The sequence below is a fragment of the Thermobia domestica genome, chromosome 3 (genome assembly GCF_964235325.1).
Source record: "Thermobia domestica chromosome 3, izTheDome1.hap1.1, whole genome shotgun sequence".
Taxonomy (NCBI): Eukaryota; Metazoa; Arthropoda; class Insecta; order Zygentoma; family Lepismatidae; genus Thermobia; species Thermobia domestica.
In genome coordinates this window covers 71,895,376-71,922,644 of record NC_137456.1, presented here as the reverse complement: position 1 = coordinate 71,922,644, position 27,269 = coordinate 71,895,376, and the positions used below count along the sequence as shown (strand labels likewise).

At 33.9% G+C, this 27,269-nt stretch overlaps 1 protein-coding gene across 3 annotated transcripts in view; it reads left to right on the top strand.

Moving 5' to 3' along the window:
- The window catches only part of Not3 (CCR4-associated factor Not3), a 79,418-nt gene extending 54,220 nt beyond the window's left edge, over positions 1-25,198 (top strand). For 2 of the 3 annotated variants that reach the window (XM_081751090.1, XM_081751089.1), the window contains exons 10-14: positions 1,805-1,892; positions 2,491-2,550; positions 2,997-3,223; positions 4,405-4,614; positions 22,767-25,198. In XM_081751090.1, the coding sequence (XP_081607216.1) occupies positions 1,805-1,892; positions 2,491-2,550; positions 2,997-3,223; positions 4,405-4,614; positions 22,767-22,865 (684 nt within the window). In that variant the 3' untranslated portion in view covers positions 22,866-25,198. The remainder of the gene's footprint in view (positions 1-1,804; positions 1,893-2,490; positions 2,551-2,996; positions 3,224-4,404; positions 4,615-22,766) is intronic. The other variant, XM_081751091.1, reaches the window with a different exon arrangement.
- The last annotated feature ends 2,071 nt before the right edge of the window (positions 25,199-27,269 follow it).

Genomic DNA, 27,269 nt, shown 5'->3' with positions numbered 1-27,269 from the left:
AACATAAAATCAGTCAGTTGTTAGAGGAGTGAAGTGATTGATAAATAGTTTTAATCCTCATAATGTGCTCTGCACATAAAATATGAGATGATAAAGATATGTGGTGAACTTAAATGTTCTGTGTAAACAAAGAATGTCCCCGGCATGCGTCATATCTGTTTCATACATTTTATTCTGTTGATAATACGAGGATCATTTCGTAAATATATACGTTTGATGGCCACAGGAAGTACTTCTCAATGCCACCAATATAGGGGTACTGAAGTCTCAGCGCACCCAAATGGCAGGCTCCACGATAGAAGTCAGTAAAGTAGGGCAGAGGTCATTTGTGAATATTGTAGTTCTCTGTAGTAGAATAGCACCCCAGTATTACACGGAGCTACGAGAAGCGTTTGGTGGAGCAGCGTTGCTCTATCAAACTGTTGTACACTTGGGTCGAGACATTCAAACGTGAACGAGTAGAAATTAGTAATCGGTGCGCTGAGATGTCCCGAGTTGTCTCTCACCGACATGTTAATGTCCGTGATCGAGCAGTACTTAACGTAAGACAAAGGTTAGACTGTGCAAGAATTATCTACACTTACACGTACACTACAGTGTTACGTATTTACGGCAGAATCTGAAGCGGAAGATTTTTACAAAGTGGATGTCTCATCAGTTAACAGAGGTGTAAAAGTGGACTTAATACGAAACATGCTGAATCCATATAGTGCGATTAAGCTCTAGTATAATGAATAACGTCACCCAGCTTAACCACAAAGACATAAAGTCAACAGAATAAAAACATGACGAGGTGATGATCATTTTGACGTATGACAGACAAGTTATTCTTGAGTGTTGTTTTGTACGTAAGGGCCACACTGTTAGTGCCCAGTACTTCAGATCATTTCTGCAGTACATCTGCATCGTATACAAAGGCAGCAATGTCCTGCACTACTGGACAACGCCATAGTCCTCTGATGATACTATCACCCATGCGGCTGGTCTTATCATACACATCTAACCGCGGTAGAAAGTCTTAGAATATCCTTCATATTCGCAGGATATTAGTAATTGTGACTGTGATCTTATCCCAAAAGTAAAGCAACATTTTCGTGAGCAGCGCTTTGTTACCAAGGAGGACATCATAACATCATTTCGGCGACAGTGTGACACTGTTGCAGCGGGTAGAATTTAGCGACTTTTCCATCGTTGGCAAAGATGTATGAATACCATGGAGAATATTTTCATTAAACTTAATTGTTTGTTATGTACATTCCATACTTTTATTTGTATCTTGGTACATTTGTGTATATTAAAGCCTGATAGAACGGTAAATTTGTATGTACGTACTGCTTTCTGCCATTAGCTGCTGCATACGGACTCCATCTGTTTCTGATATTAAGAAGCACCTTCGTATGGCCTTCAAGTGCATGTAGTGGATTTCCATTGGGACTGTAGCACAGTTGCCATGACCTGTGAAATGACCCTTATAAAAATATATATACAAAGTACACTCTATAAAGATAATCAGGGACAACTGCAAAACCATGAAAATTGGGTTAATTTTGGGTGTTCTTTAGTGACATATGTCAGCTTCTTACTTGTAAGAAAATCTATAGAACTGTTTTTAAATCAGTCAAAAAGATAGAAGACAGTTGAAGAGAAAGAAAGATAATATAGCTAATTTCGAGTATTATAACTACGAGTATGCTTAATTATTACAAAATATAATTGTAGCCCATCTTCTAGGGAATAAATTAAAACCAAATATCAATGCAAAGGAACAGAATTCGTTGGCTTACATGTTGTGTTTGTATTTTAGGTTCCTGAAGGGATATCTCTGAAGTCCATAGCACAGCAAGTGATCGATAGAGCGGGTCTGGAACTTCCATCTTCTGAAACGAGTAGGGGTAGGTATAAATTATTAGTTCATGTAAATAACATTATCTTCGTGATGCTCTTAACGTAGAAGGCGCGGGAAAAATTATCTGCAAGTGAACAGAACAATTATTTTGCTGCTTTATTTATTTATTTTATTTTATTTTATTTTTTTAAAAAAGAACATACAATCGGCTCAGAAAGTCCGTGAAATTCTTTGGGCTGGGTTGTAAACGCATTTTCTGAGTCGACTCTATGATGTGTTGAAAATTGACTTGCACTGATTTTTAAAGCATATTAGACAATTTAGGCCATATCAATCGTTAATAGTAGTTCGAATCTTAGGATGAAATTTATTTACTTTTGTTTCTTAACATTTGAAACAGAGGGAAAAAATAGTTGTTACAAAATTATGTTAAACCATTTTGATTGTTGAAGTATGGTGTATATATTTATATAAATATAAGTTGATCGGGAAGAATTATCAAATGGGGAATTTCGAGACACCACTATTTCTTTGAGATCCATACATGATTGTATTTAACAATGAGATTATTATTATATTCACAATCACTTGCTTGCCTGCCTAAGTCCTACAGAAAACATTTTTTTCTCACTTTGATAAACCAGATACGCCGGGAACTTGCCAGGGAATACAAAAGATTTCTTCAACGCTTGAACGAGTGAAACGTAAGTCCTTTATCGTAATTGTTTTACGTCAGTGTTGAAGTTGACAGAATTCTAATACGGTAAGAAGGCTGTTTTAAACTTTCAAATATACTAATCAAGATTCATGTAATTTAATAGAAGAGTTATTATATTTTAATTAGAACTTAATATTTGAAGAGAGTCATTTAGAGTTGCATGAAATGTAATACATTTGTGTGTATTCACTATCTTCTTTAAGAATAGTTTATTATTTAATATGAAACATGATAAGTCCCCTTTATTGATTTTACGGGGCAGTACTAAAAGCTAAAAGACTATTTCTTTTGTAAAGAGTATCTATTTTCTACCTTGTAGCATATTATTTTGAAGATTGAAAAAGAAATTCATTAATTTGTTTGCAGAGAATCTTGTTTTTCTGTTGATAGTTTTTAACTAAAATACGTAATTTTTTAAAATGAAATTTGCAGGGCTTTTCGAAAGCGGCAATAAAACCCAGGTAATTACGTCGGAAGCGCACATACCGCCCTTGTTAGGTGTAGCGCCGTTAGGACCAGTTCCGTTGCAAAAAGAACACCAGTGTCAGTTTCAAATGTTAGAGGCAGCCTACTTTCATATGCCACATCCTTCTGATTCAGAGAGGTTAAGGCCATATCTTCCGAGGAATCCATGTCCAACGCCACCATATTATCCTCAGGTATGTTGATAATTCAGCTTGTATCGTATCTGTTTATTCAATTCTTGATCATTTTTATTAACTTTTGAAAGGATATTTTATTGTGGGGCTAGTGATTTGGAAGCGAACTGATATCGGAAAACCTTGAGGTAACTGTACAGAGAGAATAAGATAACAAAAGCTGTATATATCTTACATATATTTTAATGCAGAATAGGAGTGTATCACAGTTTCAATAGGTTTGCTACACTTGGAAAGTTAAAGAATTTAGTTTTCTTTTTGAAAAATCTATCGGAACATCATTTTTTCTTATCCGAAATAAAATTTACATGCTCAGTGAAAACCCCTGAATAACGGGTATTGATGGGACATGATCGTTTGTCGGTACATGAAGTGTGTCCGTTACTGAGAGGTTACAGTTCATGCAGTAAATGAGATCAGAGTAATTTAGATTATATGCAGAATTATATACACTGTATAGTAAATTCATTAGTACCAAATCAAAATGTCGGTTCTTATTGAAGTACTGTATCCAGTGTAGGAATTACTGGAGGAATGATAGAAAAATCTCCCCCTGTAAAGGTAAGGTTCAAAAGTATCTGAATGAATATGTTGTATGGGTGAAATATGAAATATACTGTATGTACGGTCATTTTCCTCTTAAGCACATGCCATCCCCCTGTAAAATATCCCTTAATTCACTTACTGACTGTCTGAAAGTAATATAGTGAGATGATCCAACATTATCATTAAATATTGAAAATGGAAATAGAACTTATCAGTTATTACTGTTCATGAATTCCTTGGGGAAAAGGCTGCAATAGTTGTCTACATTCTGCGGACACTAGTTCCTGTTTAAATTTGTTGTATTGTCTCTTTTTCTGTGCCAAATATGTATGAACTGAGACCGCTATGGAGTGACAAGAAGACTGTCCGTATCCATATCTGAGAATGGAAGGTTCTGTTTGGTGATAATATTTTTACCGGGACGAAAAATCTGTCCGTTAAGGAGGAGTTTCACTGTTATTTCTTTATTATTAGTCTTGAAAACTTAAAAGATTTTATGACTACATCAAATCATTGTTTGTTTCGAATGGTAACAATATAAATTATCAGTTGAGCTACAGCGTCGTAAAACATGTTCAAATAAGAAACACTGCTCCCTTGTGTGTGCTTTCAGTAATATTGAATGTTAATTTCAGGTGCCACTTCCCCATTCAGACACAGTGGAATTCTTTCAACGCTTGTCGACGGAAACTCTCTTCTTCATTTTTTATTACATGGAAGGTACAAAAGCACAGTATCTGGCAGCCAAAGCTCTGAAGAAGCAGAGTTGGAGGTTTCATACGAAGTATATGATGTGGTTCCAGCGGCATGAGGAGCCCAAGATCATCAACGAGGAATATGAGCAAGTAAGATATCAAGATTTAATCTAAAAATTTATCCGAAATTCGTTACTTTATAAATTATGTGCAATCGTTTTCTTTCGTGTTATATTTTGTACTCGACAGTTTATCGTAATAAGTGCATTGTTAATGAAATTACGTCCACTGAATAGATGAATTGACTGCAATAATTTATAGAAATCGTGAAACTAGTAATGTGTTTCAGCAACTAGCAAACACAGAATATTTCTCAAAATATTATTTTATAAACCTAGAAAATTACGTACAGTACACTGAGGTGTGTGTGTTTGGTTTCTCTCAGTAAGAAGCAAGTGTTTATCCTCAATAATATTAGTAATTTATTAGTAACCCTTTCTAGTGTCCTATTTTGTGGGTGTAAATAATACGATTAATCTTTAAACTTCGTAAAAGAACGTGAAAGGATGGATTGTGAGTTGGGAGTGTGTGAAGACATTGTTTAAATTGTTACTAGGAGATATCAGATGTTTACCAAAACATATTAAGAAGTGGAACCTCGTAACAAAGATAGTAGCGATAATGATCATTTTATTTTCTAAATTACTCATTATTTATTTATTCTATTATTTCACATAACGTGAAAGTGAAGAAACATCGCTTGGACGGTAAACAAAGTACATCATGAGGAATATTCGTTTGATTTCTCTTATCAATTACCAAATAGAGTACCCAGTATTTTAGTAACATCAATTTTCTGCAGTTCTATTTCGATATGCTAGTGATGAGGGTTGTCACTTTCTTTATTTTTATTTTATTTTATTTTATTTTATATATTTATTTATTTTTGGATTATGATTTTGTAAGTAATGAGAAGGACAAACTAAACTATACAACAAACATTGCTTAATAATGACATTGGACGCGTATTAAATATTTAAAAAGAAAAGAAGACAAAGAAAAGAGAACTCATGTGTCCTCTGCATATTTTTTTTTTTTTTAATATTGCAGACGGTTTCAATGAGTTCCCGGCATCATCAGTGCGATATTGACAAACTATGCAGCCTATTTAATTACATAATGATCTTTCTGACTTGTAGTACAGTGTATTGTTATGTTCAAGGCGTGAAAATGACTTTGTACTTCTAACAGTATTTGCTCTGTGAACTTAGAAGAAAGATCTTTCCATAGCAAATAGTGCTACAAGGACAAAACCATTTTTATTCCTTGTATGTTCGGCAAGTCAGAAGGAAATTCACTGTGTAATCCAATAAGCAGCGTAAATTGTTAATATCGCACTGATGATGAAGATTATTCATTGAAACTGTCTGCAATATTAATTTATGCACAGGACGTTTAAGGTAAGTTTTTAACTCTATGATAAATACCATAATCAAAATGTTAATGAAAATAATAATACTAATAAAAAAGGTTCCCATCGACCTGGAAAACCTGAAAAATCAGGGAATTTCAAGTTCGATATTTACTTCGCAGAACCCATTCAAAGAAACGGCAACTCTTGCAGTTGGAGCCAGTAGTTTAATATTTCCTTTGGGAGGAAAAAAAAGAAAGAAAAAAAAACCTCAGAGTAGAGCTTCCACTAAACACATCCATAAAATTATGTACTTGCATTTTTCGGTTTCTGGGAGGCGTTTTTACTGCGCATATACATGCATTATGACCTAGTAGTGACAAACTTTTAGAAGTTTTTGAATATTATTGTAGGGAGAAAAGCTGTAGCAAGTTATGTGCCAGAAAATGGATATCAATGTGAATCCTGTAATAATTCAAAAATTGTACTTTTTTTTTCTTCCTTTTTTCAGAATATTTGAGAATTGTAGATCTGCGAGATTTCTCTTTTTGGTTTACACGGTTATTTGGTAGAGAATATTTTATAAAATAAATCGTATTACGTAATAATATATCATATTATTACTATATATATTTATAGTATAGTACAAAGTTTTGCTAAACTTCTCTACCTACACATACTCTCGCATTTGGTGATTTCGAGTAACTTTATTCCTTAGATTCTTGTTTTATTTTATTATATTTTTTGGGTATTTTCTATTGCATCAGACGAACATTGAAATTAATCTAAATCAAAATATTGAAATTTTATTTCTTCCCCCTTCCAAGAAATGTATGAATCTGTTGAATGTTTGAAAGGCGGAAGCTAATGCTGTACGATGTAGCTTAACGAATTCGAAATATTCGAACTAAAAGCCTGTAATGGGTTATCGTAGTACTAGTACCAACAACAGATTAAAAACGAAAATTATGGGAAATTCCCGGCGGATCAGTGATTTTAACTTTATTTGACTTGACAAATCCATGTACAAGATTAGTAGATTTCATAACTAATTGATTTAACTTCAGCAGTTTTTGATGCAAGTCATGTGAATATTTTTTTAGTATGTGACCAAGGGTGCCCTGCCTCCGTTTGAAAGTCATTGAGGTACATAATCTGTTACTCATAACTAAAGTTTGGAGGGATATTTGTATCCTTACTGAAAGCTTGTTAATTTGGTGTGTGTGTTGTCTAGTTGGATTTAGGCATAGAGTTTTGGGAGGCCAATTGTATTCACCGTACCGCCTGCCAGAGAGCTTTTCTTAGCTACAAACGGCACCGTTTATTTATTTATTTTATTTATTTATTTTATTTTATTTTTCCTACACTAGCAGAGGAGACTTGAAAGTAATATGTGATAACGTGATTCACTGATCAAGTAAATACAAGAATAAAGTTTGAAGGGTTCGCTTGTGTGAAACAAATCTAGCAGATGGGGACCATATGCTAACGGATTCATTGCTCTTTGAGTCTCGAATTATTAAGATGTTTTCCGTAGTCATAAATATTGATGTAGGGTAGTATCTTCAAATCCAGCTCTGACTCGTTGTCTTTTCTCTGTGGACACATAAAGGAATATGTTTTAAGGGTGCACAGGCTGACTATCTGAAACATAAGAAAACAAAGTAGTAAAGGATAATTATTCTTTGTTAGGAAATTTAAAAAATAATAATAAATCATATGTGATATCTAAAGGAAAATGAGTAATGCTTTTGTGTTTTAAATCTTATGCAACAGCAAGATAATGAAGGACATGACCTGTTATTATCGTGGGTTCCGAACTACCACCGGAGAGCTTGAATCGGTGCAGTTGTCGAGTGTGCAGACTGTCATTTAAGCTCAACCATCCGCCCCCCACCACATATGCTGCCTCCAAAAGAGCTGGATTACAAAACCACTCCATCGGTCCCGGCAGGAAAATAATAGAATATGAATGAATTCGATTGACAACGTGACGTATAGCTAACTGAAAAAGTGATCTAATATATCAAAACAAGGATAGGTTTGGCAGAAGAATCATTGAATAATAATAATAATAATAATAATAATAATAATAATAATAATAATAACAAAGTGAGTTGTAAGTACATATAAAATTTCGAAGAAGAGTGATATATTCTTTTGTATGAAGAGTAATTATTCTGTACGAAGCAGGAATGTTAACGTTACAAAAGAGCAATGATAAAATAATGGGAGCATTTGAAATGTGAGAATAGAAAGAACATGAGCTGGTTGAAACGAAATGACAACAAGGTGTTAGCAAATGTTGGGAACTTAAAAGGGGGAAAAGAAATTGATGCGGACTTTGAGAAGAAATTGTCTTAGATTAGATTAGATAAAGAAAATATAAAAGAGGAGGAAGAAGAGGATAATCAGTTGATGGAGAATGTGAAAGAAAATACTTCGTATTTCCAAACGAACAGATTAGGTCAGGACTGAAGTGAATGAAAGCTCTCTAATTTGCGGCAACTGACTTTATGAGTGATGGTAGACCACTTATGGTGATGAATGCTCAAAAATAAGTTTGAGTGTAGCATTTAGATATCAAAATGTGGTTATGAGAGTTGGCAGTTAAAAAAAAAAAAAAAAACACTTCGAAATTTTAAATATACGGTCAGTGAACATAAACATGAAACAACGTATTCCTACGAGCTGATAAAAAGTAGAATATTGTATTAATGGCATGAAGTTCAGTTTGGATTAAATGTAATGTAATGGTGACTGGGTTCCTAACTCCTTTGTACGAAGATTTATTAACTTATTGTAAATGTGAGATGCATAAGATTAAGGTATAGTTCAAATTTAATATTCTTTGTAGATGGATGTGATTGGTTTCACTTTGTTGGCAATCTGAAAATGAGATCACATTTCGAATACTTATTTAGGGCTGGCAGTGTTCACAATCTCTTGCTTGAATAATCATGGTCTCTTCCATTATATCTTGTATACCTATATATTAGGGTGGTCCTTAATTACATGGCGAAAATTTTTTTCCCGAATTTCTTTGCTCCCAACCCCTAAATTGGTTCCATGTAGGACCCAATTTATCCATGAAAAAAAATGGGCTCAATCGAAGAATATTTAACCGACCCCCAAGCGACCTAAAGTTTGAATGCATATCCAATATGTTAATATATAGGAATAGTCTGGAATAAACCCTTCTTACTTCAAAGCGGCTGAAGGGAAAGGGACCAAATCTTGGATACAGGGATTGGAAGTAATCCACATCTGACCCTGAGAAATAGCATGATGGCGGCCATTTTGAAGTCCGCAATTTTGTATTCGGACCCAAAATTTTAAATGGAAATGATGTTTTGTGACATCGTTTTTGGGTAACCTTTCATTATAAAAACATATCTTCCTATATTTTCAACTTATCTCTGGTCATTTAATTCTTTTTAGCTTTGAAATAATAGTTTATTATCTTTCAATATTGTTTTTTTCTTTATAGGTTACTGAAATATTAATTAACTATTACATACATGTAACAAGGAAATAATTATATATGTTGTTATATAATTACACCCCTCCGAAATACACACCAGGCTATATTGAAATTATTTATATGAAATGAAGTTACATAAATAATATAATGAATGCTTAAAATGATAATAAAATAAAGCTGACGGCTGTGGATAACTAGCCAAATTCTACTGCATCATTAAGCCAATTTTTGTAGAATCTGGATACTTTTTTGTGTTCACTGACTATCTGCAATATGTATTGTTTCTCTTTTTCGTCCTTTGTTAAAACATTTCCGTATTCTTGTATCAGTTTCACACATCTCTCTGCAACATCAGTCACCACCACAATGTTTTTCAATATATTCAGCCCACTTGAAAGTTCGCATCTTCTTTCCAAGTAGATGGGCATGTGCATTTCTTTCTTTACTTTATGGTTTAATTCAAATAAGGGAAACTATTCAACAGTTTTATAAATCTGCAGCCCGTACAGAGATATAAACTCACAGAATATCTGTTTTATTACTTCGGGGCTTTTATTTTCCATAGTTGATAATTATTACATGTTCAGAGATAAGTGGAAAATAATGGCAGACGTCTGTTTGTCGTCAAAAGCTACCTCAAAATGATATATCATACGAGGCTATTTCTATTTAAAATTTTGTGCCCGAATCCAAGATGATGGACGTAAAGATATGCCTCATCTCGGTCACTACTCAGTATCAGGTATGGATCTACTTCTACAACCTCTATCCAAGATATGATTCCTTTCCCTGAGCCATTTTTAAATTACAAGAGTTTATTACAAACTTTTGTCATATAGTATACATTGTAAATGCATTTAGATGTTTAGGTCGCTTGAGGGTCGGTTAAATATTCTTCGATTGAGCTCATTTTTTTCACAGATTAATTTGGTCCTACATGGAACCAATTTAGAGGTTGGGAGCAAAGAAATTCGGAAATCGAAAATTAAGGACCACCCTACTATGTATGCTTAAAACTTTTAGTAATCGTATGTGTGTTCTCAGAAGGTGTTCAATCAATTTTCAATCCTGGTATATATATATATATATATATATATAGGGATACTAGTGATACCTAGCGGAGCACAGTGGCTCGGTGGTAGAGCGTTTACCTCTGGTGCGTAGGGTCTCAGGTTTGATCCCCAGCCAAGTAAATTTTATGATGGACAACATCGTGTCCGTTTTCTTGGGGTACTCCCATTTCTTCCCACATTTTCATTTTACCAGTTCCTCTGTTATCATTCACTTGCTTTTATCATCGTCACCCTTAGCCTAAAGGCAGTGGCGTAGCAATAGGGTAGGCAGGATAGGCATTGCTTACGGGCGTAGGGCGTTTTGAAATATTAGGGGTGCCTCTGGTTTTTAATAAAAACAGAAGCAAATTATATAAATGGAGCCCCAGTTTTCGTGGTTTTCATTTCCAAACATGGCAAGAATAAAAATTTCTGCTCAGTTCACTCGAAGTTCATTACATTTGCGCATGAAATTATTGGCATCACTATAAACTCGTCGAGGTTATAGCAAGCACACTAAGTTATGAAATTAATCCTCCTGTATTATATCATATGTACTGGCTTATTAACTTATTACATGTACGGGCTAAATAAAATTCCCCTGCGCAAAAGGCTTCAACAATAATGTCAAATTCTATGACCTATTAGATCTGGATTAAAACCAGTTAGAAAGTGTTGCCATGATTATGAGGTACAGCACAATTGCCACGTACCGCGGCCACACAGAACCAAGCACAAGCACTAAGGGTCGGGCAAACTGGGCAACTGTCCAAACGAGCACTCCAAAATGAATTTTAGAACATTTTCTAGTATCACTGTAATAAACTGTAAAATATAGGCTAGGACTAGGTGGGGGGTGCCAAAAAGACACTTTGACCGGGTGAAAAAGTTTATTATGAATTGAACATCTCTGATCTAATAAAAGAATTTGCAGAAGCAAAAGTAAGAAAGAAACATTTCTGATTTGGTATACAATTTGTTGATTAAAAATATATATATATATATATATATATATATATATATATATATATATATATGGAGAAAAAATATTTAAGCTATAAGCAGTTTCACAAAGTTTATTATTTATTTTATGATTATGTAAAATCGTAACATACTATATACATAAATTCATTTCAAATCATTTTGGTAATATTGGTTGATACATTACTGTTTGTTTACACTAGCACAGCAAAAACAGTCCGATTTTTACATAAGTATATTTTTAATGAACAGGACACTTTGTCCAGTTTACTTTTAAAAGACATACCACAGCGATATGAAAAGAAAAACGGTTAATGCCCTCCCACTGATAATTTTCGGTTTATGGCCGATTCTCCCCGTACGCTTAAGTTCTAGCATGCATGGGGCCTATTTGATAGGTGAGGAGCGCCGCTAGGGATTTAGCCTAGGGGTGCCAAAGTCCATTGTTACGCCACTGCTAAATGTATAAACGTGAAAAATTTCATTTTCATTTTAGTAGCACACTATTTTTTTAGAAACCCATTGTTTATGGGCTGTAAAATCTGCTGTAGTAAACTGTCATTTTCAGTCGTTAAGAAATTCAAAATTACTACATACAAATTTAAGTATATTTAAATTGCATCGTATTTTTGCTGTAATATTTCAATAAGGTTCTCACCGACCTAGACATTCTGGAAAAGTGAGGAAATTCAGCTTAATCTTCAAAGGTCTGGAAAAATCGGTAAATTTCACGAAAAACTGAAAATATCGGTAAAAGTTAGGGAATTTTAAATAGGAATTTTTACTTTTCAGATCCTTGCCTCACCCGGATATTTGGAAGAAGGTGCTTTATAAAATAATTAGTTCGTTTTGCAAAACTTTTCTACCTACACATACACTATACATATGCACATGCTCAGTAGATGAGGAACAACCTCGTGGGGTAAAATATAGCTGCATTTTAAGTTGTATATAGACCTAGTAAATTTCTAAATTGTGACCTGGAAAAGTCGGGGGATTTGTGTTCGCCAATTTGAAAACCGTGTTCAAATCTGTACATCAGATGTTACATTTGTAAGAAGCACACATAGTGTTGAACACATATATATTTAAAAATATTTTCTGATCCTTTCGTTTGATATAGATCTTATTACACAGATAGAGTTGCCCCTTTCCTCCTTCCATAAATAAGCATTGATTTTCCCAAAATTGAAACCTAGTAAAATCGGTTTCTTTTACTTGAAAACGGTTGATTTTATTTCATTTCACGGGAATCGTAGGAAAGATCGTGATCTCCATTCTTTGTTTTTTCTTACTCAATTCGTTTCTAAATTATTTCTTCCAATGATGAGATTAATTTAAAATGTTTTCTCACATTCGAAAATAGAAGATTAACCTAATTTCATAGAAATTTTTAGGTAAATTGAAAAGTAATTTTCTCAAGATCAAAACCGAGCGAAAGAGCTTTCCCAGCGTTAGATTCACGGATGTTAACGAGAAAACATTAAATTCAACGTGTTTTCGTATAAATCATTGGGATTAATCCTTACTCACTCATCCCAAATTAATTGAATGAGTCGCATAATAACGTGTCATAAAGTTAGGAGCACCTGAAGTTATTTGTCCAAATTCGGCCCGAAATCTTTTTTCTCAATGTCCAGATCTAAGTATGTCATTTTCTCTTGTCAGGAATAGAATAGATCACCTCCATTTCATTGAAACTTTTCGACCAAATTAGTCAACAAGGTTGCGTTTTACTTCTGCCAGTACTTACGTGTCTTGCCACATTGAATTCGTTTAAGTGGGTAAGAGATCGATATACACTGACACGAAAAGTCTTCAAGGCACCACGTCGGTTAGAAAGTTATGTCCGGCGCGACAAATTCTGTAGAAATCTTCGTAAGGAAACACCAAGAATTAAAATTAACAGCCGTGTTAAATTTCATCCTATTCGGTCATGGTCGAAAGTACAGTAATCAGCCTCAATGATTTTTCAGGTTTTATATTTATGTATAGATTTTATTATTAATTTAAGAATATTAATTTCTTTTAAGAGTACTCATTTATATTTTGGCATTGTAAGAGTCGTTAATATATAAATAAAACAACAGGTAATTTTGAAAGTCATCATTCTAAACTACTTAATAAATAATCTAGAGCATAATCCACTGCTATTTCCATAATTTGATATTGTAAAGTTACCTGAAGGCCAACTTATTCTTCTTTTAATGTATAAAGTTAAAACAAATTAAGATCTCTGCATTAATTCCTCTTGTAGCGAAACTTCGACTTTTTTTTAAACTATTAATTTTTCCTTAATTGAAGAAATGAATGTCTTCTTTATTATTTTCCTTCGCATATGTGAAAATTAATGTGTCGAAAACAAACTTTTTGTCCTTTTCTCTGATATTTCTCTCTTTCAACTCTAAGAATAATATTGACACTACAAATACTTTTGTATACTTTGTTTGACTTATTGATTGGAATTTGTCTCAGTTGCAGTAATTTTCGATTTGAAAAATAGCCAATTTGCATCGTGGGAGACTTCCATTTTGCTCGTCATCGGTGGTCTATTTTAAAGAAAATATTTCTTTCAGAGGCGATGTATTTTTGGTAATTATGAGTAAAATTTTTATTTTTATTAACTAAAATGTTTTGTCCGTTTTTACATGTCTACTAACCATAAGTCGTATAGAACTTTTAACTTACTGATATTATTAAGGCTTCTTTCAGAATGTTTTACTATTTCCAATGAGTAGATTTTTAGATTGTGGTATTGCCCCACAGTAGTCACTAGTCTCTTTCTTACTACTAGTGGTCGCGTAAGATTTCGTCTGAAGAGTTCAAATTTTTGTTCCTTGTTTAAAATTTGTAAACTGCTACCAAGTAATATACTTAGTGCAGGAAAATTAGGTTCGAGAAATGTAATTTCATTCTGGACCTAAAAGTTACAGAAATGCGATAGTTTGATTACGTATCTTTTTCACACACGTAAATTTGGTGTATGTGCTCATAAATATTTTTAATTTCCTCTTCAGAATTCGAGCAAGAGTTTGGAGCGCTGCTAGAACAGTACACCGATTTTAATGTGTTTGATAGGGATAGTTCCAAAAGCGAGAATTCTGTTGACTATACCTTAGTCATAGACGAGGACAGTTCGGAATTCAGTCTACATCGCCTGTATAAGAATTCTCTGCTAAACTAACAGCAGTTCAGCGTGCCCTCGTTCATGCGTTTCACCTGCAGCTTTGTAGTGTGCTTACCCACACCCACTCCCAATAAAAGTTACATAGTAAACATAGTAAACACTCTCGGACAAGGCAATCTAATTAGATGCTATAGCTAAGCAACAGGGCTGTGTCGTCGTTGTCTGCCGTGTTCCGGGACATTCGACATTCGGAGAAATGAACGTACCGATGCAGTAGTCAAGAATGTCTCATTGGCAGATGTTGCAGTACTTTCAATGGCAGTCGAATTCAAACCAGACCAGACCACACAGTAAAACCTATTTTTAGGCAATTGGCAGGCGTTATCGCGTACTAATCGCCGAGATACAGCGATCTGGCGCGCTTGCGTATTGGATATCTCAAGCATCCATATCTAGTGAAGACGATATCGTTCCACTTTTTTAAGTTGTATCAAGCCTCTGTTCTAATTTTATAAATATTTATGTTTTATTCTGTTAATTTCATGGAGCTTGCGTTAGAGTTACATTTTTTTAGAAATCTTATTTTTGATCGTTTTATATTGTGAGTTCCTTCATGGAGAGCACGTGTCAGACATAGACTGTTTCGTGACGAGAACAGATAGCCTTAATACAACGTTCCGATTAAACATAAATCTGTGAATTGCAACCAGGCCTTGACAGTTATATTTTAGAAATATATGTAGAGATTGTTTAGATATTCTAAATGAATAAATAACTGGAACAAGTATGTCTATATGATGATATAAATGCAGGATGATCCAAATGTAAACATATTTCTACTGTGATTAGCAGAAATGTTTGGAAGTAATCTTTTATTCAGCCTTGTGGTACACTTCGTCTACTAGTTACTATTTACGTGATTCTGTACGGATAGTACATGTAGTCCGGATCCTGTTTTAAACCGTAAGTTCACGTCTTAATGTTGAAATTAAAGTTTATGTATCTTATATAAGCTTTAAGAAAAAAGAAATTTCGCCCCTTCCCCCCCCCCCCCCCCACACACACAGTTAATAGTTTTTCAATATTCAATACTTGGAAATATTGTTGGAGTTATTCTATGTTGTGGAGTGTTGTTCCATTGTCTTGATTTGTTGCAGATTCTCGACATGAAAACTGCGTTTATAACTGAAAATAACTAAAAGTCATAAGATATGTAATTACAAGAATAAGTAGGTTAAACATAAGGATTGAGTAAGGAACTCTCTCCTCTTATACATCTGTATTGTCAGGGTGGGTTGTCAACGTTATTCCTTTCTCTTGATAACCGATTTTACTTTTATTCTATCATATAATCATAAACTTAACCTTTGCAGCTGGAATTCTCAGTTTTCTGTTAGGGTGTATAAACATAACTGAGAAATGCAACGACTATGTTGGTTTTATTTGTGGGGTAGAAGACAAGATTTCAGTTGTTATAATTCTTCACGCGTAAACATAAATTTTATCTCCCTCAATATATATATATATATATATATATATATATATATATATATATATATATATATATATATATATATATATATATATATATATATATATGAAGGGTAAGGGAAAAAAAACAAGGAATGTCCATGTATGTGCTTTATCGGGTGCTTTGTCCTATCGTTGGTGACTCTTGGTACTATTTGACTGTGTATGCCATGCATGCGTAGATGGAGAAATGTCCATGTAAAAGAGGACAAAAATTTAACTAACCCTATTCTTTTTACGCGGTTTTCAATATTAAAACACCCATTTCTCGAAAATGCAGTTTTGTGACATTCCTTCTTTTTCCCCTTACCCTTCATATATATATGTGTGTTAATCGTAAAAGTTATCGCCTAATCCTAATCTTCTATCAAAGTGAAACATGCTGCCTATCATTGGACGCGCTTCGCCAACGTACTACTACTCAGTGTGTCACTGAAACTTAATGCACACAGAGACAAAAGTTTAAAAGTAATCTTTGTTGTAGCATTATTCTGATTCTCTGCCCTTTAATATTTGATAGGTACACAAAATTCTACGTAACTTATCCCCAACCTAAAATATATATATATAGGTCACACAATCTCTACCACAATATGCAGATTTCCAATCTAACACCATTTAACTATGCCACAGTATTAAACTTCGTGAACAATAACATCCAAGCATAATTATTTCATTCAGAAGAACTTGTATCGAAAAGCCTTTGGTTTTGTTGGAAATCAGCCACAAAACTGTTCAATATTAGCGGAAATATTGACAGATATAAACAATTAAAAAGTGTATCTATGTTAAACTCACACCTATTTTCTTTTTAAGAACTTCCCAGTGTAATTTTGTAAGAGAAATCGTTCCAAAATGAGCCAACATACTCAGAACAATATAACCATTTGGACAGTGGTTATACTGATTAGCGTTCCCCCCTCGTTTATATGGTAAGGGTACTCGTCTTTGACGCGGGGGACCCGGGTTCGATTCCCGGCGGGAGCTCATGTGGTTTGTTTCTACGTGTTATATAGCCTTGTTGCTAAAAAGGACACTAAACTTCTATCTAACCCCTTTTCCCACGCACTTTCACGTTGCTGACACTACTGTTGTTGTGGACGTTGCAGCCGCATGTGATCCTTCATTCTTCCTTGTGCCCTACTATTCCCCTTGGTCAGCTATACAACAAACTAAACAACATTCTTTCGTTCAGTGTTCTGTAGCAGTGGCGTAGAAACGTCTTATTTTTCTTTTCCTTTGGGAGCTTCACTTGTATAGAGCCCAAACAGTTTGTCCAATTTGCAAAGTTCCAAAATTTTAGATTTGAAACTCATATATTCTCGTGACATTGCCAACTTATCATTTTTCCGTATCCTCAGTAGTTACCGAGATGGTCTCTTGTCCCTTAAAGGGCATAATCGTGGAACGTTAAACTGAAACCGAGCGAACTATATACTTAGACTACGGAACATACTATACATAAGTTCGTAAAATGAAAATCTTACGTTATCCAACATTGTAAACATGAAATATACATTGGATTGAACAGGCTCTCCAGTTCTCTGCCAACGCCTTAGCCGCATTAGAATGCTGCTTTTCGTGACTTGAGCGAAATCGAGAGTGTGTCGAATCTGGTCAAGAAAAAGGGTAACCGTTTGTACTCGTCAAATTGTATTGGCATTGTGGTGCCCTCCCAGCGTGTGGACAATTGGGAAGCTGTTCGACAGAAAGAAGTAGTGAACTCCGGTGTAGAAAGTCATCATTAGCGGTGAGGGAAGCCGACATGCTGAATACACATCACCTCAAGGGTATAAGTGCCATAAGTCGACTGGAGGCCCTGTTTACTAAGGGCTGTTGCGCAAGAGGTTTTTCAATTCTCTGTCCTACTTCATCAGATAGGAAGTATAGTTATTTTTTAGTATTGTGATTGTTTTTACTCCTTTTCAATAAGTAATTTACTTTGTTTTCGCTTCGGGAAAACTTCGTTTAAACTATATATTCGTAATTGTGTATATATATAAAAATGCGTAAGTTGATTAATTATCGTAATATGTCCTTTTGAACGGAGGTAATAAAAATAAAAACTTCTAAATTGAGCCTTCGTATTTTGAGGTTCATCATTAGAAAATTGAAATAAACTTTTAGTGTAAAATGTGGTCAGCAAAAGAATCTGATACGTAATGGAAATTCTTGTAAACAACGTTGTTCATCAAGTCGCATAGACAGCATACAAGAATTTCAATTTAAAATGGGTTTATATAATAGCGTAGAAAGCGAAAAGACCCAGAAAGGAATAATGTAATAAAATGTTGAAGAGCTAGGACACATAGAGTTTGTAGAGTTACTAAGGAATGACTTTGATTCTCCTGATATACATATGTATTTTAACTCTTCCAATACCAGAAATACTTTTGTCTACTCTTCCTATTAAACATTGTTGAGGCTGTATATAATGTTTTGAGGAATTCTTACTGGTCCAAAATTCATATTCAGTTGGCGTTGTTTTTTAATAATTTTTGAACATAGTAGGCCATATGCAGAGTCGTTCTGACGCATGATTAGTGCCATACTAAAGAGTTCGACTAACATGTTTCCTGCAGTAGTCAGGCCTTTAGTATGACGCTAATCATACGTCAAAACAACTCTGCATAAGGTCCAGTTCGTTTTGTTTTGCAGAATCGACAGTATTCAGTCACATGCATTAAAGTAATACACTATTTGATTTTATTAATTTTTCGATAACTGAAAATCAACTTTTTAAAAATAAATATCATGTGAGTGCGGAACGCTCAGTGTTTTAAATTCGTTTCAGGGTTAAATTTATTTCAAAGAATAATAATTATGTTGAAGAATGAGAAACAGTTGTTAGATTTAGCACACGAATCAATGAGAGCGTTGTTTTTCTCACTCGTAATTGAAAGTTTGGCTGTCATAAATTTCAGACACGTTTGCATTTAAACTCAAAAGGTGCTTACCTTCCTTTTCACTATTCTGTTGCGGATTCACTTAAAAACAAATCGTTGAATTTTCGGTGATTCTTCTGTCAGCATTGTCAAGAAATAGATAGAAATAGGAAGAATTTGAGTGGAGATAAGATTCAACGAAAAATGAATCCGTAATAGGATAGAGAAAAATAACGTTCACATTATAATGACATTGACATGTATGATTCAACTATTAGAGCAATATTGGTAAGCCAATTTTACTAACTATGAGAAAGCATCGTTTTTGATATGGACTAAATTACTCCAGAAATATTCTGAAAATTAATAAATCATGGTTGTCTGGAAGCTTCTAGCAGTATACTGTTCAGTTTGTAAATATATTTTGTTGTGTATACAATATTATGTATACTTAACAACGTTTTTCATGTATGAATTAACGAAAATGTTTACACACACGTATCGTTGTTGGGAATTGTAGTAGCTATGTGTTAAGTATCTGAATACAGGTTGTCTACTGATACTGGAAGTACTTGAATTATACTGGAATTCAATTTTGATACTGGAAATACTGAAAATATACTAGAATTTTGACCCACATACTAGAAAAATCATGAAACTGGTATTCAATAGTCTTAGAAACAATTTTGTATCCATTGAGATTGTACATTTTTCCAAAGCAAGAATTGTATAGGGATAAGAGATGGCGCTGTAAACACTAAGTATTGGGGAGCCTTGCTCTCATTTTTTATTCAATTTTAACTATTTACAATTCATTACTTTGGACAATTTTATTATTTGTTACAATTTTAATATACTATATTTCATTTTCAATATGTTCATGCGCCGCTTATCCTTCTGTATTATTACATTAATAGTGTGATAAACAATTTTATTTAAGACAGGCAAATTCGGCCATCTTAGCTCGTGCCATTTTAGTACATTTACTTATTTCAAGCAATTTATAATTAAAACAAATATAGTGACGTAATCCACAAGACCCTAAGGCTGGGACTTCCTTTATAAATCTCCCGTAAGGGAGGTGACTGAAAGAAAAAAAAGAGTTGTATATATTTTGTAATAAGACATTTAAAGCAATGGGTGAAGTGGAGGGCTGTGAGGGGAGTTGGTAGGCCCTTTAAAAATGTTAAAAAATCATTGTATTTTAAAAAAAATCAAAGTTAAATAATTTATTAAAAATAAAACATTCCTTTGACGGTAAAAGAATTACAAACCTGAAATCAATAGTGTGATTATTTTTTTTTAAAAAAAACTTTTAAAAAGTCATTGTATTAGGTACACGAATTTTGTTGATTGTTATACTGAATATACTGGAATTTTGAAAATAAAATTCAGTAGACACCCTGGAATACTGCTCATTCTAGCTTTGAAACTACGTGTAACTTTAATAATCATAAAATCTGGCCAAGCAAACACGACTGCTAATCTTTGTTATAGTTTCCGCAATGGTATATTGCCGAAACTGTAACCCAGTTTAATAATAATAAGTGTTCCATTTGGTCACATTCTGTTTATATTTAGATGTTAAGTATTATATAATTTATATGGCCATTTCACTAAATAATACATTTAGTAATAAACCGGACAAAAAATTAGCAACCCTCTCTACATTAATATTGTCATTTCTAACAGCAAGTATCAATGATGTTTCACTAGTAACACACAATGCACTGTTGACCCGTCATTTTTGGCATTTGGCCATTACAGCTAGCTGGAGGGAGTATGTCATTCAGTTATATTTAAACATCTTGCCAAGATTGATCGAAGCAGAACCTGACAGAATGGCAAAAAGATTGACAGGGGCATTTTGTGGAGTGTGGCTATGGACATGTAGTAAAATGAGGTTGCATGATTTGTTATCAAAGCGGGCAATCCAATATGTACACAAGAAAAGATATAATACGCATGCGAACTCAAATTGTGATAAATATAAGTGTATACATACAAAAGGGGTTTGATAAGTAATTTGGTTCGCATACCATATGTGACGCTAACGTCATCCGTATATGAAGTCATAAAATCGCCTTTCTACGAATAAATAATCTGTGGTCTCAGGTCGTTCTGACGGTAATTCGTTGTTTCGATAGCTGCTTAAACAAAAGTATTTCGAATAATACTGAAATATAGATAAAATTGGAATTTGTGGTGTTTCAGTTCTTCAGTTAATCCTTTTTAGTTTCGCGGAAAGAAAAGCAGCGAAAGAAATTCATGAAAGGATTTTTACCTACATTGGGTAACTCATGCCCTTTCTATGAAGCTGTTCAACTTCGGATAAATGAATTTAAGTGTGTCAGAACAAGCATTGAAGATGCACACATCCTGGAACTCCGAAATCGTCGGTAAATTCCATGATTTGGTTTTAGCCGAAAGACAAGTGAAAATGCGCAAGTTAGCAAAAGCCACAGGCACCTCAACTGAGCGGGTTCACTCCATTTCGCATAATGAAGTACACATGAAAAAAAAAAAAAAAAAAAACTTTCCGCAAGTTGAGTGCCGCGTTTACTCACTCCAAGCAGAAAAAAGCCGTCTTGTTGAGCAAACATTAACCGATCAGCATTTTGAACTGATTCCACATCCTGCCTCACTAAATCTAGCTTGGATTACCATTTATTCCCGAAATTCAAACCTTTTCGACAAAAACTGGCAGGAGGAAAATTTGAGTCAAATTAAAGGTTCATAGAAAAGTAAACAAGTATTTTGAAAGCCTCGAAGAGACTCATTTCCGCAAAGGAATCACGAAAGTGAAGAAACGTTGGTGCAGGTGCGTTGAACTTCGAAGGGACTATGTAGAAAAATAAAGTGTGTTAAAAAAAATTGTCTTTAATATCAAACCAACCCCATATATATCCACCAAATTTCTGGTCTAGTCAAAGAAAATTAGTTTTCAAACTCTATAGGAATTGCTGCAGTCCGTGAATGTAGGATGTTTAGCCAAATGCTACGAGACAAACCACTTCTCACTGTGGTGCATAAAACTGAACATCTTCAATGTTCAAGAACAGATATTGCATTTTAACGCCCTGTAAATGTGTAATGTGGTTCGACAAGTTTCATTTAGAGCTCTGTAATTTAAATAATATAAGACGTGGAGTGTACCGAAAGCTTAATGAAGCATGTCATCTATAGTGTGTATGTGGAGGGTGTGGTTCAAGTTGGAACATGTTCTGTGATTGTGTTTCTTGTATCGTGGCTTAGGCCAGCTTATAAATGCTAATATAAACGTATGTTTATTTGTACAGTCTCAGTGGCTATGTTTCGTATTCATGATGAATGTGCAGTGGACACACACATCTTCCAGGATGTCATCTCCCGTGTTCACAGCACTAAAACCGTTTGTACATGGTTTGAGAGTGTTGCATCTGGTCTGGCCAGCAGAGTTTCCAGATTTAAATTCAGTTAAAAACGTGTAGATCTATTTGGAGCAGAGGGTGAGACGCAGAAGTACCTTTCTGTACTTGGCTGCAGCTATGAAAGAGTACATTCTTATTAATGTCGCCTATGCACAGTACCTCGTACTTTCAAACAGAATTCAATAAGCGGGTATCCAAATCAGACTGTATTACCTAGTATTAGGTTAAGTCCTGCGGAGGGTGACTAATATTTGTCCAGTATGCTTACGTAACACTGTTCTTAAAAGATTTTACTGTTAAAAAAAAAAAAAAAAATCTTCAGTAGCTCCCAAAATTGTATGTTGTTTTGGATACTGTAATGATTAGAACTTAGCACGTGAACTGATAAATGTAGTAATACGTTTTTCTTTCTGTTTTTGTAGGGTACATATATTTACTTCGATTATGAGAAGTGGGGCCAACGGAAGAAAGAGGGTTTTACGTTTGAATACAAGTACTTAGAAGACCGAGACCTGAACTGAAATAAACTTGATGCAAACAGGAGATTCCTGCAAGTGATATTGTATAGAATTTTTTTTGCTTCATCGGATTGTATATCCCACCATGCATCTCCGAAGACAGACAGTTATTTTGAAACAGGTTATCATTTTTAAGTGGAATAGCAATGAATTAGTAAGTGCTGATACGGAAGAAGAGGCAACAGCAAACTAATAACAAAAACAAATGGTTCCAGGCTCGGCCTTGAATGTGTTCATTTTTTCTTGGTGCATTGGTGTTCAGAAAGGACTCGAATCAACTTCCATGCATTTTTTTCTTCGTTTTTTAGGATGCAGACATCGTACCTGGGAGAAGAGGTTGCTCACTTCAGCTCCATGCCTTTTGAGGAATTTCACCGTGATAATAAACAGAACAATTATTTCCTCGTGTTAATTAAAATGGGGAAGACTTTAATCATGTCATCCAATTACGATACGAAACAAAAATAAAAATAATAAAAAAAATTGAAAAAAGAAAAACAAACGAAGGAGGTGCCAGTATCTCAACAATGACTGTAAGCAGAGGTTGCTTTTCGATGTACACTGGCCTGCGTTATACTGAGTGTCCAACACACTGCTACGATGCAACTTGTTTGTTAGTTTTCACTTTTGTAAAAAGTATTGAGATATTGTATAAAGCTATTTGTGTAGAATAAATAATTATTATTTTGCATAGTAAGCAGTTGCTAGATGCTTAGAAGATGCAGGGTGATGTACAAGGGAAAAAAATCGTAACTGGACTGAAGATGTTTTACATCTTGTAAATTTGTTGAATTTCTTGTAAAACTTTTTTTATATGTATATTATAAGAAAAGATATATCTATTTACAAAGAATTGTACCTGTTTCCAGGTACATATCAGCATCCTGAAAAGAGAGATGAAATCTGGCCTTCACTAATGGTCAATGCAAAACAAATATATAAATATAAATAGTATTTTTCTCCACCTCTGTCTCTGTCAACCTTTACCCTTGTTCTCCTTTTCTTCCCTTCTTTCTTTCGAGCATTTGAACTCTGTGATGAAGCTCCTATCTCCCCCCACAACACACTAACATAAACTGTACAATAGGCAGCTCTGTGATTCTATGTTGTTGCAGTTTTTAAAACTATTATTTCATTACAGTAAACTAACAATAGAATTGTGTAGAAGGAAACCAAACAAAAAGTTAAGATCTGTTTATATAATTCAACGTCATTACTCCTAAAACTGAATATTGTCCATGAAGTTATATCTAGTCACAGGATATTCAGAGTGGAGATATAGTTTTTACTTAAGTATTAATTAAAGAGTGAACGAAAATATTAATTAAAAATTATTGTGTGATACGAGAAACTTGGAATGTGATGAATAGAAAGTTAGCCTTATCATACTTTATATACACGAATGACAAGTGTTAAACATTCACAGAGTTCTTTAATGCATATTAATCTAAGGGGTGGACTTTACAGTTTAAGAAGTTGGAAAACTCTTTAGACTGATAAGATTACGTGAAAGCTACCCTCATTCCCATTCATGTCAATATGTTATTTTTCATTAAGGCGGAAAAAACAATAACGTGTGAATTGCCAAATCGAAAGATAATACGTGTATAAACAAGTATGTAAAGTTTGTATAAGTGTTGTCACGTGGATTGCTTTCCATTTTAAAATTCTTTTGTGAATGTTTATGTTTTTTTTAAATGTTCACAAAAGTTCAGTGCATTTAACATTTTTTGTTTCCTTTATTTTTAGAAAGGACCAAACAGTACGTAGAAGCAGACCCTTGTATGGTGTGTTCGTTTATTTTTAATCTTGTTAAAAAAAAAATGAAAAAATATTGCCGATGAAATTTCTCCTAATCACACGTTTTCCGTTGTACTAAATGGATACTCGAGACAGCTGCAGTATACTCTTGCCTATTTTTTTAAAAATAAATAAAAAATGCTTATATAGATTTGCTCAAGATCTGAATAAGGTATAATTACTTTCAATCCCTCCTTCCTCTATCCACGCTGTTATTTAATCACTTTCATCTGTTCCCTATAGGTCCTTTTTATCCTGAAAATATTCAAGTCTGTCGCAAGTCAAATGATCTCATTAAGTTCCGAGCCATGCTTGACTTTGCATAGTTGATATGGATGTGGAACTACCTTGCATAGGAATATCATCCGCTGTTCTAAGTGTATACAGTTCTGTTAACAATTATTTAATAGTGCGTAATCTTAGCTAGCCGGCTTTGTTTTGTTATGGAGTTACCAGTATTGCACATATTTTCGTTTTTTTTTTCTTTTTTTAATTATAAAGAGAGTCCAGTCTGGCTGTGAAGTTTTTTTTTTCAGTGAACTATACAAAACTTGAAAAAATGATAGTAATAAAAAAAAGAGCAAATTCTGTCCAGAGACATGCATGGGTATGGAGGTAGTTTTCAGTCTCTGATATTTGAAACACGAGCACATTGTTTTAGCCAGATGTCTGGTGCTCATGTCCTTATTTTTGTATAGTTGTTGCCCATAAAATGGTGGTTGTTAACTTGAACTGCTCAGCCTGATCAAAAGAAAAATCTCTTGTCCCAGTTGAAGGGAAAATCACGGTATGAGAGCATATTTGCCAGATTTTTTGAATTATTGTGTAAGAAAGAGCTTTGGAGGGTTTCGGATTGTACATAAAACAATATGGTAGGTGCTGGCTATATTTTCATACAGCTATATTTAAAAGCCGATTATTTTCGTTTCTGCATAAAAGAAGAAAAAATACCTTCTAATCAATTCATTCAATTCTGCGATTTGTGTGTATATATAAGTAAATTAAGTATTTAGACCTACAAAGAGTAAAACTATTTATAAAGATTTTTAGATTTCAATATAATTGTTTTTCTTTATAATAGAAACAAAACAACAATAACAACAACAAAGAAATGACTTTTGTTTGTGTATACATGGAAATTTTTTAAAAAGAAAACATCAAAAATATGCACTTTCTGGCAAGTGTATGCTCTCATTCCATTGTTGAACATTAACACTGCAAAATTTTATGAAAGACAGTATTTCCCAGTTAGAATAAAGTAGCAAACAGCACAAAGTAAGAATGTTGAAATCTGTTTTGAGAGAGAGATTTTTTTTAATGCGCTAAACTTAAGGTCCTAACGTACAATTTGTGGTTTCAGATAGTTTGTCTTGTGCCTATGCTTTTTCTTGCATAATGATTTTCTTTTTTTTAAGTTGAATGAACTTTAAATAATAAAAGACAAGATTCAAAAGTTAAAAGCTGTTATGATAAAAGGCTCTATTTTTTACGTTCTTATCAAAGGTCGCTGCAAACTGAACAAGTTGACTTCATTCTTACAGTTATTTGTGGGCCTGAAATTGAATGTAACATTGCGTATATTTGTAGTGGTGTAAGTGGAAATATCGTTTTCTGTTTTTTCGCTGATGGCATTTGACGTTAATATTGAAAACAAAACGGGATCCAGTGTGATATTTACGCGAAGAGTATTTTGTACAACCGTATAAAGAACAAAGTTGCAACTGTGATTATTTTTATCTCATAAAAAAAAATCCAAGTACGGTTATTAAAAGCATACGGTTTCATGTGTATAAAAAGTGCAGTGTTACTGTTTATTTTTCCCCCTCATTGGGATCTTATGTAAATATTTTTAAAGGATTTTTTTTTAAATGTTCAGGCAAACTGCCACTCTAAATAAGATAGTGAGAGTAACAAGTAGGGCAAACAAAAATGGTAACCTGAGACAAAATACAATCATTTTTGTCAGTGTAAATGGAGCTTTCATTTTATGCACAACCTTACCTCATCACATCTCGTCGAGTCTTTAAAGGTAATAACAAATTTCATTCAGCCTTAGAAGACAGAAACATTTTGCGATCGTCTGTGTAGTTAGGGTTAAATGTTCTTTCTATTCCCTTTAACAATTTATGCGTGTAGTAAATGAAAGAACTTTTAACTGTAACTGTACAAGTGACATCAAGTTAAGACTCGAAATAATGTATTCTGCTATACAGTTTTTTTTTTTTTTTTTTAATAATTTATATGTTAGACTTCAATTATCCCAGCCCTAAGACTGGTCTATAATATCAGGTAGTCTATAAAGTATTGAGCCTGTGGAGAGCACAATTGAGAGTACATTTATGATGATCTGAAAATAACATTTAAAAACCACACACGCACCATTTTGTTCGATGACTTACTTTTTCGGCAAAACCATAATCCTGTCGCTATACATCTGTAGTTTCAGACGGAAAATTATGATACATGGTTTTCACAGACCTCTTTTCAAACTAACTTAACGCCATTTAGCCAGTTCTGCAGACTCCGAAACAAATAATAGTCTGACGGTGCTAGGATCTGGCTATATAGTTGATGCGTAATGACCTCCCAGCCAAGTTCCCTTAATTC